General features: G+C 50.8%; 3 protein-coding genes across 8 annotated transcripts; 2 read left to right on the top strand and 1 right to left on the bottom strand.

The window, feature by feature from the left end:
- The first annotated feature begins 1,590 nt into the window (after positions 1-1,590).
- Positions 1,591-7,594, top strand: LOC102529976 (myotubularin-related protein 9-like). 3 transcript variants are annotated; one of them, XM_006196927.4, is made up of 10 exons: positions 1,604-1,936; positions 2,113-2,221; positions 2,433-2,558; positions 2,668-2,841; positions 3,288-3,514; positions 4,973-5,134; positions 5,313-5,454; positions 5,531-5,751; positions 7,053-7,204; positions 7,278-7,594. In XM_006196927.4, exons 1-10 carry the CDS (start codon positions 1,752-1,754, stop codon positions 7,409-7,411), a joined length of 1,632 nt encoding a protein of 543 aa, XP_006196989.2. In that variant the 5' UTR covers positions 1,604-1,751; the 3' UTR covers positions 7,412-7,594. The 3 variants fall into 3 exon arrangements, with proteins under 3 accessions (XP_072830981.1, XP_006196989.2, XP_015096313.2); XM_015240827.3 differs by having other exon boundaries at positions 1,650-1,936; positions 2,490-2,558; XM_072974880.1 differs by lacking the exon at positions 7,053-7,204 and having other exon boundaries at positions 1,591-1,936.
- A 58-nt stretch (positions 7,595-7,652) lies between these two features.
- Positions 7,653-14,695, bottom strand: EIF3I (eukaryotic translation initiation factor 3 subunit I). Its single transcript, XM_015240839.3, has 11 exons — positions 14,566-14,695; positions 14,381-14,473; positions 13,008-13,095; positions 12,635-12,700; positions 11,522-11,671; positions 11,307-11,434; positions 9,144-9,254; positions 8,938-9,027; positions 8,545-8,618; positions 7,948-8,040; positions 7,653-7,823 (listed from the first exon to the last, which is right to left on the bottom strand). The coding sequence occupies exons 1-11, from the start codon at positions 14,566-14,568 to the stop codon at positions 7,742-7,744; spliced, it is 978 nt and encodes a 325-aa protein (XP_015096325.1). The 5' UTR covers positions 14,569-14,695; the 3' UTR covers positions 7,653-7,741.
- Positions 14,625-19,636, top strand: TMEM234 (transmembrane protein 234). Of its 4 annotated transcripts, none has more exons than XM_072974884.1 (5): positions 14,625-14,703; positions 15,010-15,161; positions 15,930-15,996; positions 18,546-18,638; positions 19,260-19,636. In XM_072974884.1, exons 1-5 carry the CDS (start codon positions 14,688-14,690, stop codon positions 19,313-19,315), a joined length of 384 nt encoding a protein of 127 aa, XP_072830985.1. In that variant the 5' UTR covers positions 14,625-14,687; the 3' UTR covers positions 19,316-19,636. The 4 variants fall into 4 exon arrangements, with proteins under 4 accessions (XP_072830985.1, XP_006196988.1, XP_072830983.1 ...); XM_006196926.4 differs by having other exon boundaries at positions 14,626-14,703; positions 18,895-19,636; XM_072974882.1 differs by having other exon boundaries at positions 14,626-14,703; positions 19,096-19,636.
- The last annotated feature ends 8 nt before the right edge of the window (positions 19,637-19,644 follow it).

Raw genomic sequence — 19,644 nt, forward strand, 5'->3', positions numbered from 1 at the left:
GTTTCTGTGACATTTCTTAATCGTTTTTGTGACATTTCTTAATCGTAGTTTCAGGAGTCAGGATGTTTCTGGTTTATGATTATCTGGCCAGGTGGTCCATGGCTGGGGGCTGATGAGCTGTTAGCTCATCTTGCCCTGGAGAAACAACTTGAGTTTGTATGTTAATGATATCTAGAATAGCAGTTTTAGTATGTTAATGATGTTATTGACAACAACAATTTTAGTCATCCTGACTCTGGTTGATGAGGGTTCAGTTAGTACAGGATTGAGGTCAGAGGGGACAAAAAAGGGAATAAAGTTATGGATAGAGAGATTAACCATAAACTTAGTAAGGGAACTAGGTTTTAGGGGAACCTGGTTTCAGTAATACTACCCTATTTTCTGACAGCATAGATTAGTTTTGCCTTTTTGTATATTTTCCAGTGATTCTCAAACTTTAGCCTAGGTCAGAATCACCTAGAAAGCTTGTTAAAATGGATTACTGGGGTAGCTCACAGCGAAAAAAAATGTGACAATGAATATATGTATGTTCATGTATAACTGAAAAATTGTGCTCTACACTGGGTTTTGACACAACATTGTAAAATGACTGTAACTCAATAAAAAAATGTTAAAAAAAAAAAAATGGACTACTGGGCTCCATTCCTAGAGCTTTGGATTCAGTATGTATGGGACAGGCCTATAATTTTCATTTCTAACAAATTCCCATCCCAGCTGATGCTGCAGGTCTGGAATTTTACAATTTGAACTCTTTTATGTCTGGTTCCTTTCACAGAGCATTTCCAATTTTATGTTTATATTATGGGGGTCACCTATGATTTCAGTATTTGAAAGAAGCGTTGTGCACACACACACACAAAAGCCTGGAACCTAGTAGACCAGAAGGCTCTTTGAAGGCAGGCATATAGTTCTTCTTAGTAATCAGTGTAGGCATTGATGTTTAAGAAATAAAAGACTACTTGGATGGATGGGTCTTCTAGTAAATAGATTTAAACTCTTATAATTTACCAGCTTAAGTATGTTTCTGGCCAGACTGAAAATTGAACAGAAACTTCCTCAGCCATCCTTGGGTTCCAACACCCAATGCAGGGCCCAGCTCAGTGTAAAGTAAATCATATTTGGTCAAAGGATGGAGTGATGAGGGAAGAGGCTCTGGAGGGCAGAACTATACCAGAAGTGACCCCCATAGAGGGCGCCCTCAGGCAGGGACTTCCAGCTGTGGTGGGGGAGGGGCACCAGCGACACAGCTGCTTGCACTTAAGGTGGACCAAGGGATTTCCCCCACCCGACCTCAGATGTAGGGGAGGACGCAGATAGTTCCCAGTTTCACACCCACTCTTTCCACCCCTTCTACCAGGGTACAGGAGAAAAGATAGTGTTTTTCTTTATTTTTTTAAAGCAGTAAGAGTGCCAGCACCCCAGGGTTGAACAAAATAAAAATATGAGTGCTCCCTGTGACCAGGCACCAGGGAAAGGGCTTTAACAAGATAATTCTCCCCATTTCACAGATGATTAAATTGAGGATTTCTTAACAGGTTCTAGCCCCGGGGTCCTAATTAAGTGCTGGCAATAGGAGGGGGAAAATTCCTGTGAAACTGCGGTCCCTTCCTCCAAGGGGCCTCCTTAACAGCTGTCCTGCCGGCGTCGCCAGCTGCCCAGCCAGTTCCTGTCCCTGTCGGAGCCCGCGCTCACCCCGCCTGACGCTCCTGGAGTCTGTCCTTCTGCTGGGCCCCAGGCCCACCACTAGCGGAATGGAGTTCTCGGAGCTGATCCGTACGGGTCAGGCTCAAGCCGAGCTCCTGCGGGGCCCGGAGGCACCCCCGTTGCGCGGCACGCTGTGTGTCACCGGCCACCACCTGCTGCTGTCCCCAGGGCCCCAGGCGACTCCGGACCTGTGGCTGCTGCTGTTGCGTAGTGTAGACTCCATCGAGAAGCGGTGAGACGTGGCGGGGAATCCCCATAGTGGGGAGCGAGCGGCTCGGCCGGCAGAGGGGGAAGGGCAAGCACAGTTGGATCTGGTGTCCCCCTGCATAACGTACAATCCTAAGAAACTCGCTTCTCCTCCCCTGGTAGGGGGCAGGGGACACTAAGCCTAAGCCCGTCCATCCCCAGGGTAGCGGGTGACTCTGGCACCATCACGCTGCGCTGTAAGGACCTGCGAGTCCTGCAGCTGGACATAGAGGGCGTGGAAGCGACGCTGAACATTGCCCGCTCCATTGAGGTACCCCAAGCACTTAAGCTACCCTATCCCGTAACGAGGGAAGTAAATTGGGGTTACTGCTCAAGGGGACTCAGCATCCAGTGCTATCTCTGAGCATAGCTAATGGCAAGGGGATGGTTGCAGGGTGGTCTGGAGTACGTGGAGAGACGGGAGCTGCGGAGCCAAGGGTTGGATTCCGATCTTTCCTAGACCCCTTGACTTCCTTCCCCAGGCGCTGTCCTCCCTGGAATCGGTCATCACCTCCTTTCCGTTCTTCTACCGTCCCAAGGGCTTGAGATTGGGCGACGCCTGGCACTTTCATCCGCCCGAACGCTACTACAAGCGAGTAGCTCGTGAGGTGGGCGCGGTCGTGAGGGCCTGGGAATTTGGGAGCGCCTAGCCGGAAAGGGAAGCGGGGACCGCGCTCTCAGTGGGTGCCCTAGACCTGGCCCCTTCCTACGCCGCAGACCAACGCGTGGCGGCTGAGCGAGGCGAACGAGGACTTCAGCTTGTGCCCCAGTTACCCCCGCGCTGTGATCGTGCCTCGCGCTGTGGATGATGATGCCCTGGCTCGCAGCGCCCGCTTCCGCCAGGGAGGCCGCTTCCCAGTGCTCAGCTACCACCACGCTCCCAGCCGAACCGTGAGCCCCGCCCTCCCCAATCCCGCCGCTAGAACCAACTGCGTTCCTACTTGGCTCTTCTGTACTGGCGGGGCCAATTCTCTGCCCTGCAGCGGCCGGGGCTCCTGCTCTATTCTGGCCCCGCCCCCTCCGCTCTATCCAGCCTTTACCACGCTGACCCCGCCCCTCTTGAGGGTTTCCGAGTCTCGCCTATCTCTGGCCCCTCCTCCGGCTGGTCTGAGCCCCAGAAGCCTCGTCCCTCCTTTTGTCAACCCATAAGCCTCCCACGGTCTACCCTTCGGGTCTCTCCCTACTCCGGCCACAACCCGCCCAGACCCAGGTCCGACACTCGTAGGGCTCCTGCGCCCCTGCTCCAGTCTGCAGCCCCTGCTTAGAGACCCTCTGAGTGAAGTCCCTGAACCAGGGCTGGGTGGGTATGGCTTCCGGAGTTGAGTCCCTGTCCGCAGGTGCTGCTACGTTCCAGCCAGCCCTTGACCGGGCCCCAGAAGCGGCGTTGCGCTGAAGACGAGGCCCTGCTGCGAGCTGTGCTGGCAGGGTCTCGCCCTGGGGCCCGGGGCTTCATTGTGGATACGCGCTCAGCCCAGACCGCCAAACAGGCCCGCATGACTGGCGGCGGCACAGAGGCTAAGGCCGCCTACCTGGGCTGGAAAAGGCTGCACCGGCCCCTGGAGAGGTAAGGGACCTTCCCATCTTCTCCTAGGTTCTTTCCTGCTATGGGGGCGGGGAAGGGGTGTCTTGCAGGAAGCTTGAGGACTGTTAGGTCTTTCCTGGTAGCCATGTCGCCAGGTGGGCATCCCCACTTGCACACTCCTAGTGACAGAGCCTATTCCTCTCTAGACATCCCAACTCTGCCTGGAAAGAAAAAGCACCTCTTCACATTAAACAATGAAACTGAAGTTTGTCTTCCAGGAACAACCTCACCACACATACACCTTGCATTGTTACCAGCCCTGCCCTGAGAAGTTTGCGGGCACAGCTGTTATGTATTCCCTCTGTGTTCAGGTGATGGCAGTATCAAGAGGAAGTCCTGGGAGAGTTTTTCTGCTTTGAGGAGAGTGAACTATTCTCCTATCCAGATCACAAAACTCCACTTATTCATTTATTAAACATTGAGCACTGAGATGGTGGCCAGCCCAGACATAGCTGGAAGATCAGCAGTAAATGAGCAATTAGAATTTATGTGCTCAGTAGCAGTATAGAGGAGGCACCGCTCTCTTAGACTAGGTCATCAAAAGAAAGTTCCCCTGAAAATAGGATGCTGTAGCTGAGATCTGAAAGAGAGAAAGGGTAAGCCAGAGGGTGGCAGGACATTCCAGGTGGAAGGCACTGAGGTGTATAGAACCAGGGAGCCTAGTCATTTGTCCTGTTTGTGGAACTGCAAGTCATTCAGTATGGTGGAGTGTCGAGTGTGAGGTGGAGGGTGAGAGATGGATGGAGGTAGAGAGGCTAAAGCGGTGACGGGGGCCTGAGCAAAGTTCTTGAATGCTGTGATTCTGAACTTAGATTTTACCCTAAAGGCAGTGTGGGGAGCCACTGAAGGCTTTTTTAAAAATTTGAGGTACCAGGGATTGAACCTAGGACCTCGTGAATGCTAAGCATGCGCTCTATCATTGAGGTATACCCAACCCTCAGAAGACTTTTAAATAAGGCTGAAAAAGGCTCAATTAGATTTTCTGGCAGGAGATTACTGGTGTTCTAAAGCAGAACAGTTTCTGGAAAGTAGGAGCATATATCAGACCCCCAAGAGTATTGTTTCTCTTGTCAGACTGGGGCTCCCCTGGGGATACTGTGTTGCTCCCATCAGATCAGGGTACTTCAAGGGTACTGTGACACTTTCATCAAATTTGGGTGTTTCCCGGGGCATTCTGTGTTTCCCCAGAGGGCTGTGTGACCCCTCTCCAGGTATGGCTAGGCCTCCCCAACAGACTAGGTCTCCTCAAAGGGTCTTGAGTCTCCTCCACTAGGTTGAGGAATCCTCAAGATTGAAGAATCCTCTCATTAGATTAGCTGGGCTCCCCAAAGGGCTCTGAGTCCCGCTTGTCAGCTGGGCTCCTTGGTGAGTTCTATGTCTCCCTCATTGGTCTGGAGCAGTTGTTCTCAGGCTGTGCTCACCAGAGTCCCACTTGTACAGGGGGCGGCCCCTACAGGAGAGCTTCGTGCACCTGGTGGAGGCCTGTGGGGACCTGGAGCAGAGCATGGACCACTGGCTTAGTCGACTAGCGGGCTGCCGCTGGCTGGCACATGTGAAGGAGGCACTGAGCACCGCCTGCCTAGCAGCCCAGGGCATGGAGCGGTAAGCACCTCCCCCAACCCATGAGACAGAACAGGGCAGGGTGGGCGGGGCTCTCAACACCTTGCCACAAAACCATGTCTCAGTAAGCAAACAGCCTTGAAATGGGCCCGCAGTATTCCTAGCCTGGCCACCTCAGGCAGGGAAGGACTGGCCACTGTTGATAAGCCCTGGTCAACAGGGAAGGGGCCTGCATCTTGGTACATGGGGCTGAAGGCACAGACAGCACCCTGCTCGTGACTTCACTGGCCCAGCTCATCCTGGACCCCTCAAGCCGGACCATGGCTGGATTCCAGGAACTGGTAGAGCGAGAGTGGATTCAGGTAAGTGGCCACCCAGCCCTCCCTCTCCACCCAGAAACCCTACTTCCTTGTGCCCATCGCTCTGCCCCCTCCCCAGGCCGGCCACCCCTTCCAGCTGCGCTGTGCCCACTCGGCCTTCTCCCACGCCCACCCCAAGCACGAGGCACCCACTTTTCTCCTCTTCCTGGACTGTGTGTGGCAGCTGGGCCGCCAGTTCCCGCTGTCGCTGGAGTTTGGGGAGGGGATGCTGTTGGCACTGTTTGATCACGCCTATGCCTCCCCTTTCGGCACCTTCCTCTGCAACAGCGAACAGGAGAGGTGAGCTGGGGGTGTCAAGGTGGGTCAGAGGGCAGGCACAGGACCAGGGCGGGTCCTTGCTACATCAGCACCCTACTTCCCTAGAAGACACCTTTCCCTTTCAAATGAGTTTCTCTTTTAGAAAATCTCTTGGTGTCCTCTCCTTCCCTACCTCTGCACTCACACTTCCCTGTAAATTCTGCAAACCCATAAATAGATGGCCAGTCCCTCAGACCTACTCAAGAACAACTGCATCCCAGCTTAAAAACAAAGACTGAAGGGGAAAGGTGCAGCCAGTTATTTCTGGGGCTCCCTACCACTTTGCAGGGTTGATTCTAGTGAAGCAATAGATTAGAGGTTGAAAGCTGAGTCAGATTGTTTGGGCTCAAGTTCCCGTCCCACCAGTCACCTGCTGGGTGTTCAAAAACAAACCCAAGTCTCTGTTTCATCAGTAGCAAGGAGAGGATTTTAATAGTCGCCAAAATCTAGGGGTGAGGTGGGAGTGTGAGGATTTAGCTGAGTTAAAGGCACAGTGCCTGGCACACAAGTGCTGGTTATTACTATTCGGTTGGCTTGTTGCATATGCTTGTGACCAGATTTCATTAGCTGTCCTTCTCTCATCAGGCTGAGATAAGGGGAGGGAGGTGCCCCTCCTCCCTAAGAAGGTGGGGATCATAGTTATCTTCTGTTGCCCAGCCGCCTTCTCCAGTTATGTTGTTTTCACTAATTCCACTTATGGATCCGGAAACTGTTAGAAACTGTTCTCTTTAGCTCCCTCTCCCCAATCCTTCTTATTTAGCTTTTCTTTTAAGAATTTCTCAGCTTAGTCCTTTCCTGTCAAAGGCCCCTCCTACTACCCTAATCCAGACCCTTTCCTTTCCATGTGGGCCATTGGAACAGCTTCCTCAGTGCTCTCATGATTTCCACTTTTTTTTTTAAACTCATCAGTCCAGACCTATCAATATTCACATTGGTCCCTTTCCCAATTTCTTGCTTTTGATCCTGCAGTTCCCACTTCTAAGTATTTACATGTTTTTGCACCCTTGGTGAACTTCTGCTGCCAGAGCCAGCTTCAATGGCCCATTTTTAATTAGCCTTCCCTGACATCTCAGGCAAAGCTAAGCAGAACTCCTTTAAGAACTAGGACTTCATCTTGTTCCTGCTTTATTGTAGTGTCCAATTCAGGATCTGATTGGCAGTAACATTTGCAGGAGAGGTTATCACTGTCCCGGGAGAGCTGTCACCCTACTTGCCAGGGCCTCCCACCCAGAATCCCAAAGGGCATAGCTGAGTCTGAAAGCTCACTCCCTCATTCCCTCCAGATGCCTGTGTGAAGTGAGAACTCGAACCCACTCCTTGTGGTCTGGGCTCAATCAGCTAAAGGAGCAACGCAAACTCCGGAACCCACTCTACGTTCCCAATCCCTTGGCCCTCTGGCCCTCTGTGGAGCCCCAGAGCCTGCGACTGTGGCAAGGTGACCCCCTACCCACCTTCTCCCCTTGGGAGTTCTCTGCTCAGCTTCCTTACCTGTCCTTCCTCCTCCTCAGGCCTGTTTCTGCGCTGGACCCGTCCACCTGAGCCTTCAGAGGCAGCATGGGAGAAGGTGTGGCAAATAGTGACAGATCAGGAGAAGACAGAAGGCTCTCAGCCAACAGTTTCAGCCTCTGAGCCCCAACTCTAAGTGTTGGTTCCTTGGATAGTGGTTGAGATGTTCCTGAACCCTCTCCCGGCCCCTCAGCACCTTTGGACCTTGGATGAGGGTGCCTGCAACCCAGCCTAGCCCATTATACTGAAGTTCCAGGTTTGAAGTGTCCAAAGTGTAGGGAGAAATTCCAAATAATAAAGGTATCATCCATGATTGGTATCAGCTCGCTGGGGTATCACTGCGAAGGGAAAGTGATGAGACAGGCCCCATAAAAATATCTGATCAGAAATCATTTATTTCCAAACTAATTTATTTCTCGGAGTCTGAAACCTTCTGTGACCCTGGCCCAGATGGAGATCCAGCTTCTTAAGCCTCAAACTCAAACTCAAAGTACTGCGGGTCGAAGTAGTGGATGCGGACATAACCATCTTCTCCGCCGCTGCTGTAGCTGGAAAGAGACAGCCAGGGCCCAGTCAGATGCCTGCCCTGGGGGAGATAAGCCTGGGGGGGCGGGGCATGGGAAAGGGGCAGAGCGGGCAGGGCTGAGCTCAGCCTCCTTCACTGGGCCCTACCTCTTGCCATCAGGATGGAAGGCAACACTGTTGATAGGTCCGAAGTGGCCCTTGACTCTTCCAAACTCTTCTTCAAAGGCCAAGTGGAAGAACCTGGAGGAGAGGTGGGTGGTAGGGTGGGGTGGGATGGCACAGTTAATTCGTTCTCCACCTCCTTCCAAAGTGGTCAGAGGTATCTTCTCAAATGCAAACCACAAAGTGGGGAAAGTGGGATAAGGGGAAATGAAAGTGAATGAAACAAGACAAAGTTGGGGGAAGACTGGACCCAAAAGTCTTCCCTACTATGTGCTGGACAGTGCTCTAAGAGCTTAACAACTATTAACTTATTTAATCTGCAGTTTTATGAGGTAAGTATATTATCATTGTCCCCATTTTATAGTCAAGGATAACGGCAGAGAGAACTACAATGCTGTGTAGGGCTTCAAAGCAAGAGAGTTCATGTTCTTAACTATTTTATTCACTCGTCACAGGAGGGCCACAAATTGGCTGTACTTCCTAGCAGCCAATGAATTAAGGGAGGTCTCCTTGTACGGTTTTTGTCCATCATGAAAGACATTTCATGATATTTCGGTCTGGAAGAGCTCCTTCCCCCTTTACCTGGCCTCGAACTTGCCAATCCTAGTGGAGGTAGTGGTTACATCCATGGCTTCCTGACCACCGCCCAGCACCACCTGAAGGGCAGAAGAAACTCTAGACAGGCCCAAAGCACAGGCAAGTCCATTTTCTGTTTTCCCCCCACCCTATAAGCCTTTAAAATCTCCCACATCAGACGGGGAAGACACCAAGGGTAAGGAACAAACAGATCCTTCAGCCACCTCCTGCCCTGTCCCCTGGGGCTTCCCAGTCACTCAGCCTTGTTTTTGCTCTGGGCATTTCCTCTCTGCCTGACACTATATCCCCCCAGAGTTCCTTTCTTAATTGCTAGACAGACAGCTAGATCTTGGAAGCATTCTGAGGCTTTGATAGGAAGCTCGAGTGGGGTTCTCTTACATGATCATAGTTGGGAGAGAGGGCAGCTGAGTTGACGGGACGTTCTGTCCGGAAAGTCTTCTGGTGTTCAAGGGTTGTGGAGTCAAAGAGCTAGAGAGAGAAGATGATGAGGAATCTGTAAAAGGAGACTTCTTGGGAAGTCGGGCAAGTTGAGAGTCATGCAGGAGGGTGGGAGAAGCCCCACCAGACTCCTTGCCCAGGCTCACCTTGGCTGTGTTGTCCTTGGATGCAGTGACAAACATGGTCATGTCCCTGGATAACTGGATGTCATTGATCTGCCGGGAATGCTCCTTAACATTCACCAATACCTCTCCAGACTGTGGAAGGAGGAAGAACAACGCTCTGACCAGCTCGAACCCCATTGTTCAGCAAAGGGTTTATGCTGTTTCTTGTCCCCTTAACAAATGGGAGGGGAGGTCTGGGTTGGGCCTGCCTCAGTATCCCTGAGTCAGCATTTAATCCCATTCCCAAAACCAAGCCTGTCCATTGAAAAAACACATGCTTATGGTGACAAATCTACAGAACTATCAATTAATCATTGTGTAACAGTACAGCAATTTCCATTTAATCCTCTTCCAACAAATACTTATTGAATGGCTACTATTTGCCAAGTGTTGTGCTGAGCACTTACCACCTATTTCCTTTAATCCTCACAACAATCCTATGAAGTGGATATTTTAACGGAAATTTTCAAAGGTAGAAACTAAGATCCAGAGGTGGTGTGACTTGTTGGAGACCAGTAAGAGGTAAAGAGACAGCACGTATCCCCTTCTCTTGTAGGATCTTGGTCACAGTTCATGGGAACCGGGCACATTCATCTTTTTTTAGGTCTTCTCAAAGGGCCACTTCATCTCCTGATTTCCCTTCCCACTAAACAACCTGCTGGACTGTGTAATACAAAGAGCTTTAGAGTCTGCCTTTAAAAGTGCTTCTGTGTGCCTCAATTTCTCTATCTAGAAAACAAGATTATTAAAGGCCCCCAGGGTCACTGTAAGGATACTGGGCCTGGGTCTTATTGACTGTGTGTGACACCTGGGCTATGCTCTGTACACATGACTCAAATGCCTTAAGCATTAGGCCTCTCACACAGAGACCCTCAGAAAACTGTCACTTCCTTTCCTGAATTATTTTACCTATTCTGAGGGAAGAATTATGCTTATGTCCTCCATTAATCTGGACACACAGTAGGGATGTATCTGGCTCCTACATCTTGCAGAACAAGTACCAGTTTTGCAGTCAGGCCTACCTGCAGCACACATCAGCTCCACTGTTTGCTAGCATTCAGTGTTATTTTGTTTGTTTGTTTGTTGGGGGGGGGGTCATTAGGTCTATTTAATTTACTATATTATTAGTGTTTTTTTTTTTTTAATGGAGGACTGGGGATTGAACCCAGGACCTCATATATGCTAAGTATGTGTTCTACCACTTGAGCTACATGAAGCATTAATTTAGATCTCTGACCTTGGTTCCCATTCCCTTCCTGCAAGTAGGCCCGTTACCTTAGTGGGTCACAGTCAGAGCAGGCTGAGTGACTGATTAACCTTTATGGTATCACATTCCAGCACAGCACTCCCCAGAAACCTAGGCACCCACAACTGAAATCTGAGGCAGCCGGGACTTTTCCCTTTCCCTAATCCTCCATTTCATCAGTCAGCCCTGAATGCCTCTTGACTATCTGGTACTCCACATCTCTGTGGCTATTGCCTAGTTTATGTCCATTCTCCAAACTGCAGCCTGCAGAACGTTTCTAAAGAGCAACTCTAATCATCCATAACCATTTGAAGATTCCCCACTACCTAAGGGAAAATCACAAGCCTTTATCTCCTGACACTCAAACAGCCTACTCCTTGCCTACCTTCCTCAACACCACATTCCAATGATACCAGACTCTCCTGAAGAATCCGCCCACTCCCTTAACTCTGTGTCTTTACACATGCTGCTCCTTTTGTCTGTGGAATGTCCAAAGCTCCATTTATTCTTCAGGGCTTAATGTACCTGCCACCATCTCTGTGACAGAGGGCACTTTCTGTACTTGGTTGAGACCTCTATGGTGGCACAACTCACAATCTGACTCATGTGCTAGCTGTCTGTGAGTTTGTCTCCCCAGGTGCAGGAAAATGCTTAACTATGATCATCAGCAACACAGCCTGAGTACTCTGTGATAAGGTTTTCAAATACCTAATGTCGTTTGGTCCTTGAAACGTCTTACAGATAAACAGGCTCCGTGAAGTTATGCATTTGCCCAAGATCACATAATTAGAATGTGGTGAAATCTGAACATGAATCCAACCCTTGCTCTTAACCACAGGGCTTATCCTGCCTCTTGCAGGGAATCCTTCTGATGGGCTTAGCCCCACCGACCCCATTACCTTGGCACTATACTGGTTGAGCTCTCCGCCCTCGTGGCCTGCGATGATGCACTCTCCGAGGGGCCCCCAAACGGCGCTGGTGATCTTGGAGTCGTTGCAAGGGATCTTCATGTAGGGCTCGTTGCTGTCTGTGTGGGGCAGCAGATGTCAGGCCCTGGGCTCTGGAGCCGCGCCCTTCACCTCAACCCTAGTCCTGAGCCCCAGTGCCGGCTCACCGATCTGGCTTGGATCCCGCAGGTCAAAGAAGCTCACGAAGCACTGGTAGCCCATCTGCTTGTCCGTGGAGAACATGATGATATTGCCCCCAAAGTCAAAGCCACAGGTCCGGACAGCTGAATTAGTCTTGAGTAGGGCCAGCTGCTTCCCTGCGGACAGACAGAGTCTGGGCTACCCCTTGCCCACTGCCATCTCGGGATGGACACCCTCTACACGTGCCTATTGTCACATCTCACTCTTTCTCCTGTGCTAGCGACTCCAGCCCCTCACCCTCCACCTCCTCCCTGCTGGGCTTTGGCTCAAGCCTTTTAACTTCTTCCCCACAGTCCCTCCTCAGACTGCCATGGTGGCACTTATAGAGGACTGCATTACATTTGTCTCTGCCTCAGAATGTGCTCCTTCACAGTGAAGACCTGCTCTAACTTCTCTGTGTGTCCTCTGTGCCCAGCACAGACCTAGGAGAGAACTGTGTTTCCAGTAAATATTTACTAAATGGAGTGGCTTAAGAGGCTCCCCTGTCTTCTGTCTGTTCTTCCAATGCTCTCCCACTGCTGCGGAGCTGGCTAAAGCTAAACACGCTCTTCCCTGCTCAGGGACCTCCACAGCATGCCAAGTCCTATAGAACAAAGCCATGCTCCGGAGTTGGCATTCAAGGCCTGTGCTGGCTCCAGCCTCCCTTGTCGTCTCCACTGCTGTCTATTTCAACCCCCAAGAGGCAGGAGCTCCTGCCAGATCAGATGACTTGGATATGACACTTGCCATGCTTTCATCCCTGCAGGTGCCAAAGTGATGACCTCCTTCTCATCCTTTAAACCCCAGCTCATATGACATTTACCTTGGGAAACCTTCCCAGGCTGCTCCCATCCCCGTTCCAGGCAGTCAGTTGTGCCCCATCTGGCCATCCACGGTACTCTTTGCTTCCTCTAACATGGCTTAGATCTCACTGGAGTGCCTCTTTTCCCGTCTGTCTTCCTTATTTTCTTGTCTGTCTTTTCCTCCCTAGACTAGGAACCATCTCGGGATTTATCTCTATTACCCCAGAACCTGTTCACCTAAACAAGTGTACCGTAGGTCCTCACTGTTTGCTAAAAAAGTGAAGGGTCCAGGCTTACCTGTTTCACAGTCCCAAAGACGACAGCTGTTGTCAGCTGAGCCAGTGAGGACATGCTTGGTGTCCCCTGAAGAGGGTGTTAAGAAACATGACTGAGTTCACCTGAGCCCTTGTCCTCTTGGAAGGCCAACTGAATCACCTCCCTATTCAGCCCCAGAGATCCTTTCTTCCTCTCTTACCGCAGAACATTCTAACCTCCTCATCCGGAACATTCATGTTCTAAATGTTCCCCCAACCAGTGAACAGACCAAGGAGTAGAAGGGTGGTATCACATTCTAGACCCACGGGAGCATCCCAAACTCCCAACTCCAAGTCAGCAGCCTCTCCATTGCTGGCAGACCATGGAGCAAAGACTCAGGCAGAGACAAGGATACAGTCGGCATCCACACACCACACAGCTCCGGTATGGCCCATGTAGGTGCCCAGCCTCTCACCATTCACAGAGTACCATACATTGACAATCTGAAGGAGTCAACGACAACGTCACAGAATGATACATATCCCAGGAAGAGCAATGGTCTCCTATTTTGCCCCAGGAAACCTGGCAGCCTCTAACCAGGCCAGATTCTGCCCTCTCCTGCTCATCTCTTGAGAAACAACAGATTGCTGGTAAAAAGACCAACTCCTGGATTCTCCTCCTTCCTGCAGGTAAGCAGCAGGGAGTCAGGAGGCTTGCACAAAGTCTCCATTTGCCACTATCCCAGCTCCTCCCCAGACTCCTAAGCCCCCAAAAGAACAAAAAGCCAAGTTGAGTGCCAGCCTAGAAAAACAGTAGCTTTGGTGTTCTGTCCAAATGGGAGCAGTTGGCAGTAGGGAAGCCTGGGTTCCAGTCCCTGCTCTGCTACTATCTCACTGTATTATCTCAAAATTAGTGCTTCTCCCCTTGGACTTCAGTTTTCCCATCTGTAAAATGGCCATGACAATAATGCCTTCTTCAAAGGATAGCTGTGAGGCTCCAATAAAATGATATCTAAAACATTTAAAATATAAGTGACTAACATTAATTAGGAACGCACACACAGCAGGTACTGTGCGAAGCTCCCTCCTTGAATAATCTCATTAAATCTTAAAGACAATCCCATGAGGGAGGTAGTATTTTTACCCATGTTTTGTAAAAAGGGACACTTAAAAAGTTTATAAAGGTTAAACGACATGCTTAAAGTTACACTGCTAGTGAATGAGGGACTCAGGATTCAAATCAGGTCTGTTTGGTTTCAGAACTCCCACTTTTCGCCACTAGAGTTAACTTCCTCCATATGGAGGTGCCTCAAAAGGCATTACTGTCAGGGGCTGTTTGCACTGAGTGGCAGGATGGAGCCCAAAAGGGCTGACTGAAATGAGATCAGGGTCATCTTCATTAAGGCCTCTGTGTCCCCTGCCGCCGAAGGATCAGCTTTCTCCTTCTACAGGTGGTCAGCTCCCCTATCCTTGTAGAATAGTTTGTTCTCCCCGGCCCGTGAGTGAGCTGACCCTCGTCCCGTCCCCCTTCCACCATGGTCTCTCGTTTTTCTTCTCGGCTACTTCCTCTTCCTACCAACAACTGAGCTCTTTCCCACCTCTCCCGGTTTAACGTTCTCGCCACCTAACCCTGGAATGGTCTCTCTTTATTTCTCAGAATGTCGATTCTTCGGTTTCCCTCTCGTGGCAAAACTGGGTTGTTCACTCTTCGCCCCAGCAGAAATGAACTTGCCCCCTCCAAGACCCCCTCCGCATGGTCCCGCCGGCCCGCCCTCCCGCCGAAGCTCACAGGGTCCTTGGCCACCGTGAAAAGGAGATCTCCTTCGCGGTTGTACTTAATCTGAGTAATGGACCGCTCATGGCCCTGCAGCAGGATCGGCTTCTGTGGGGATAGGATGGGAGTGTCAGCGCCCAGAATCGGCCCCAGCCCCGGCCGGGACCACCACGGAGCACCCCGAACACAAGAGAACTCACCATCCCTGCGGTGACGCGAGGGAAGCGGCAACGTGAATGAGACCGGAAGAGGCTTTGGCGCCACTTCCGGATTACGGGTCTCCTCCCCTTCGCTCCCGGAAGTGGAGAAGAGCGGCGTTGCCATGGCGGCGACCCTGGGTGGGCAGGAGGGTCCCGCTCCCACCCTGCCTCTCCCCCCGCTTCACGACCCTTACCCGGAGTTCCTTTCCTACTCCAACTCCGCCACCTAACCCCGACCCCGACTACAACCCCCAACGTGGGCTCCTGGATCTGTCTCCCCGGCCTCCTGGGGTCTGTCCTACCCGCCAATCGCACCCGGGGCGTCGGAGAGCGAAGGAGGGATGTGGGGGCGGCTGGCTGGAGAGGGGAGGCCGGAAGAGGGCTGGGGCTTGGCGGGCGGCGGAGCGGTGGGGCGGCGGGGGTGTCACTCACATCTCCATCCAGGGCAGGTGCTGGCTCTGGTGCTGGTGGCCGCTCTGTGGGGTGGCACACAGCCGCTGCTGAAGCGGGCCTCCTCCCGCCTGCAGCAGGTTCATGAGCGGACCTGGGCCCGGCAGTTGCTGCAGGAGATGAAGGCCCTCTTCTTGAACGCTGAGGTGCGTCTGTGAGTGACCTCGCTCTAGGGGTTAGCCGCTAAGAATTTGGTTTCAGAAGTCAAGCAGGTCTGGGTCTGATTTGGGATGAGTCCCTTGTCCACCCTGAGCCTCAGTTTCATCACCTGTAAAATGGGAATAATATAGGTAACCATTCTATAGGGCAATTGAGAGGATTAAGTGAGGTGAGTCACTAAAAGCACTTAGCATTGGGCCTAGTACGTAATTAGGGCTCAATCTATGGCTGCTATTATTAATATTTGCTTACGTGATTCCCTCCAACAGACCTTTCAGGAGGGAGGGCTTGGGGCTGAAATTTGCCCTGGGAAGGAGGAGATAAGGAAGGATTTGAAGAACTACCTCTGACCTCAAGGCTGCCAGTATAGGCTAGTGAGAAAGACAGGACATAGACACAACCGCCTCTCAGGGCTAAGGGTTTTGAGAGAGGTACAGATAACGTGCTGTGTGAGTTCAGAGGAGGGAGGCTGGAGCTCCGGGACCAAAGGAAGGCTTTTGGAGGGAGTGACATTGACACTCAGGGACTTGCAGGATGGGGAGGACAGGATCTAGCAGGGCTAAGGGAGAGGGCCTTCAGGGCAAAGGCATGGAGTTCAGTCAGTGACTTACACTGTGCTCTGGAAAGCTCCTTTTCAGAGGGCTTAGTGCTCCCTAGGCCCTTATAGCTACTCCTCCGTCCAGTCTCGAAGCTCAAAGACGGCAACACTGCTCAGTTAAGTAATCACACTGACTGAAGTTTTATTCTGTTTCTAGTACCTGATGCCCTTTTTCCTCAACCAGTGTGGCTCCCTTCTCTACTACCTCACCTTAGCATCAACAGGTGGGTCTCTGCTTAGAACTGCTATGCTTAGTGGTGGAAGCCACCCGAAGAGTCGCTTTGGGGAGGGTATCTAAAACACCTTGTTGCCTTGAGTGAGGGAGAGCCCACCATCTCTGGTTCTCTCGTTGCACCCTCTTCCCTGGGCATTAGGGGCACAGTGGGCTGCCTATGATCATGCTGCCAGACACCAGGGTTTGTGTGAAACCTGGCAGTCTTGTGCGGCGGCAGTGGAGGAAAGAAGGTTCATTTTGCTGTGCTAATGGCTGGTTTCCACTGCTTGCTATCTGCTTGACCTTGAGCGAGTCCCTTACTGGAACCTTGATTTTGTACAGTCGGCTTCTAGCACTGAGAGGACTAGATCCAGTGTATGAGAAGCATCTAGCAGAGTACCTGGTGCACACTGTACCAGGAGGACCTCCATAAATACAAATTTCCTTTCCCCCATTGTTGTTGACTGCCCTCTCCAACATTAGATACTGTCTTGACTTTATGCATCTCATTTCTCATCACGACCCTATGAAGTTAGCATGAATATCTCCACTTAGGAGATGAAGTTATAAAAACTTTGGGCAACTTCTTTCATCTCTCTTTAAGTCCTGTAGCTTGTCAGTACAGAAGGATTTGAAGCCATGTGTTACTAAAGTTTATGCTCTTGAACTTTGCTGTGAGTTCTCCTGCTGCGGTTTCACCTCCCCTGGAGTCTCACCCCAGTGCCCCAGGGACTTAGGGGAGTTTGGGCCCCACATAGTTCTGGGAAACCCCTCAGAGGCCATGGGGATGGTGCAGGGATAGGCCGACCTCCATACCTTCCACCTCAGCATCACCTGGAGTCACTCCAGTTTCATCTGTTTTACATTTTGGGCTTCTCAGAAAACTTGATTTAAAAGAAAGTTTGAAAGCCTCTGGCACTCCGTGCTGCCCAAGAATGCTGAATTCTCTGGCCAGCCGACTGCAGTTAGCCATTTACCAAGTTTTGAGCAAATTGGAATTTTAAGTTCCTGTTAGCTTACCATCTACCATGCCTCTATCCTTTAACGTCCCCCAATTCTAACAGTCACAACAGTGGTCACTATTTACTAAGGACATATTTAGCTAGGGACTATACACACGTGATCACATTTCATCTTACAACAACCCCGCTGTCAGGAGATGTTATCTTGCTATCACTGTTTTACACGTCCGTCGGGGACAGGCTCAGAGTGTTTGGCCTAACCACAGTTGCATAGGGAAACCTAGGTCTGCCTCCCTCCAGCGCCCATGCTCTTCCACTGCACCCGCTGCTTGCCTCCCCCATCTCCTGCTGCAAACTAGTCTTATCAGCCATGGCATTTGATGTCAGGTATGCAGGCTTCAGGAAGGAGCTCTGAGTAGGTAGCAGATGTGTCAATTTCTTGGATGGCTAAGGCAGGGGATGAGTTGCTGCACAGTTCTCTCCTCTCCCTGAAGCAAGTGAGGCCTGGGAGTGCTGGGAAAGAATGTTCTGGAGAGCCAACATGAGCAGCCTGCCTGGCACTTATGAGTCTTGCAAACGAGTAACTCAGCTTCTGATTTATCCATTTGTTTTTGTCGTTGTTGTACATGTTTAAGAACACTTAACATAAGATCTATCCTCTTAAAAAGTTTTAAGTACAGAAAATTTAGTGTAAATTTTAAGGTAACAGTGTTGCTAGCTCCATTAGTCTTTTTAAAGTTTGTTTATTGGGAGTCAGTCCCTTGGAGCTTCAAAACTAAAGAGCAGATCCTGGACTCTGGTGGCCTCTATCTAAGGCCCAGCCGTGTGGGGTCTCTCCTGGACCTGGCTTCCAACCTCTGACATTTTTTCTCTTCTGTAACTCCATCAGGCCCGAGCCTGAGTTGATACAGAAACAAAATATGCTTCACCTGCTGTCTTGATTTGTCCATATCCATTTAGTTCAATAAGGGCACAGGCTTTGGGGTCAGGCAGACCTTGGCTTAAGTCCTCAATTTGCCTCAATTTATGTGACTTGATGTCTTTGAGCATTTGTTTCCTTTATCTATGCAGAATGATGAGAATGTTCTCTGGGCAGCGCTCTCGTGAAGATTAATGAGATGTTACACAAAGCACCCAGCATGTAACTTGTGCTTGATAAATGGTGGCTGTGTTTGGTGTTATTGGGCTCATGCAGCTGCATCCTTTGGGTTTTGGGTGACTGTCTGTTCGGATGTCCTGGAGATCGCAGGAGCTTTCCTTGAGTGCAAAGACCTCATCCTTACCAGCAAACCAAGGTGGTCCCAGACCTTGTAGTTCAGGTCTTTGTGCTGAAATCCTCAGGGAGCACTGAATTTGGAGTCAGGAGGCCTGGGTTTGAATCCTGAGCTTTGCTGTGACATCATCTGGAAAATGGGGTCATGAGATACCTTTTTTTTTTTTTAAGACTTAAAATAATTTGGCATTTTAATGTATTTTACTGAAATCGTTACATGAGATGTCCTTTTTAAACGACTATCTTGATGATGTAATGAAACTGTTTGGTGCCTAGAAGGATATTTTTTGTGTCTTAGAGATTCTTTTCATTCTGATCACTCAGATCTGACTCTAGCTGTGCCCATCAGTAACTCTCTGGCCATCGTCTTTACACTGATTGTTGGGAAGGTCCTTGGAGAAGATATTGGTGGAAAACGTAAGTCGGGCCACTGCAAGTGTGGGAAGCCACTACTTGGGTCTTGACACCCCTGCGTTAGTTTTTTCCAGAGCCATCTCCCATGGCTGGGTCAGGAGAGGCTCTTCTCCCACCCTGCCCCTTTCCTCTGCAGCTCTCCTCCTTCTTTGTGGCCATCAGAGTTTCCTTCCCTCTCTGAGCCTTTCCCTCAGCCCTGCACCAGCTCCTGCTGGCATGGCTGGTCTCAGAGCCCCTCACTTTCTGCCTGTTGTCTCAGGAGCATTCACAGGTATGGTGCTCACTGTGGCAGGAATTTCACTCTGCATCACAAGCTCAGTGAACAAGACCCAGGGGCACCCATCTACGCTTTGAGTGGGCCATCACCACCCTCCAGCCCTGCTGTCTCCAGGAAGCCCCCAGGCCAGGAGGTAGAGGCAGTGAGCATCTGGACTTAACCCTTCTCTCCCCTCCCCACCAGCCTCTGGGCCACAGCTTCCTCTTCTCCGGGAAGATAGCTACCTCATGGCTCACTGTAAGCGAACAAGAGTGAAAGGGTTTGGTAACTTTCAAGTGCTATTCAACTGCTTGGATTTAGCACCAGAGACTGCACACTCACCCTCAGCAACCTTTCTTCCCCAGCAGCAGTCTGCCTGCTGTCATGTCAGGTCCCCAGCCCTGCCTGTGTGACTGTGGCCTAATCTGGACTATCCCAGTGGCACGGTTGATGGCCTATACAACCCCAGAATGGAGAGAGCCAGCTGTCTTTGAGCCAGAAATGCAAACAGGAAGTCTCCAGGGCTCAACCTTGACTGGCTGAGGAGGGAACTGAGGGGAGAGTGCCTAAGAATGGCAGATATAGGGGAGATGAGCTGGCTGACCTTCCCGAGGGGTGGTTGGAAATTCTCTGCTGCCTGCCGCTCTCAAACAGATAAGATACCTGTGGGCCCTGCATGGCTGACTTCAGCATGTGGAGCAATGCCTGGCGAGTAGTAGTCTGTAATAAATCTGTAGTAAACAGATGGAGGTT

Source organism: Vicugna pacos, chromosome 13 (assembly GCF_048564905.1).
Source record: "Vicugna pacos chromosome 13, VicPac4, whole genome shotgun sequence".
Lineage (NCBI taxonomy): Eukaryota > Metazoa > Chordata > Mammalia > Artiodactyla > Camelidae > Vicugna > Vicugna pacos.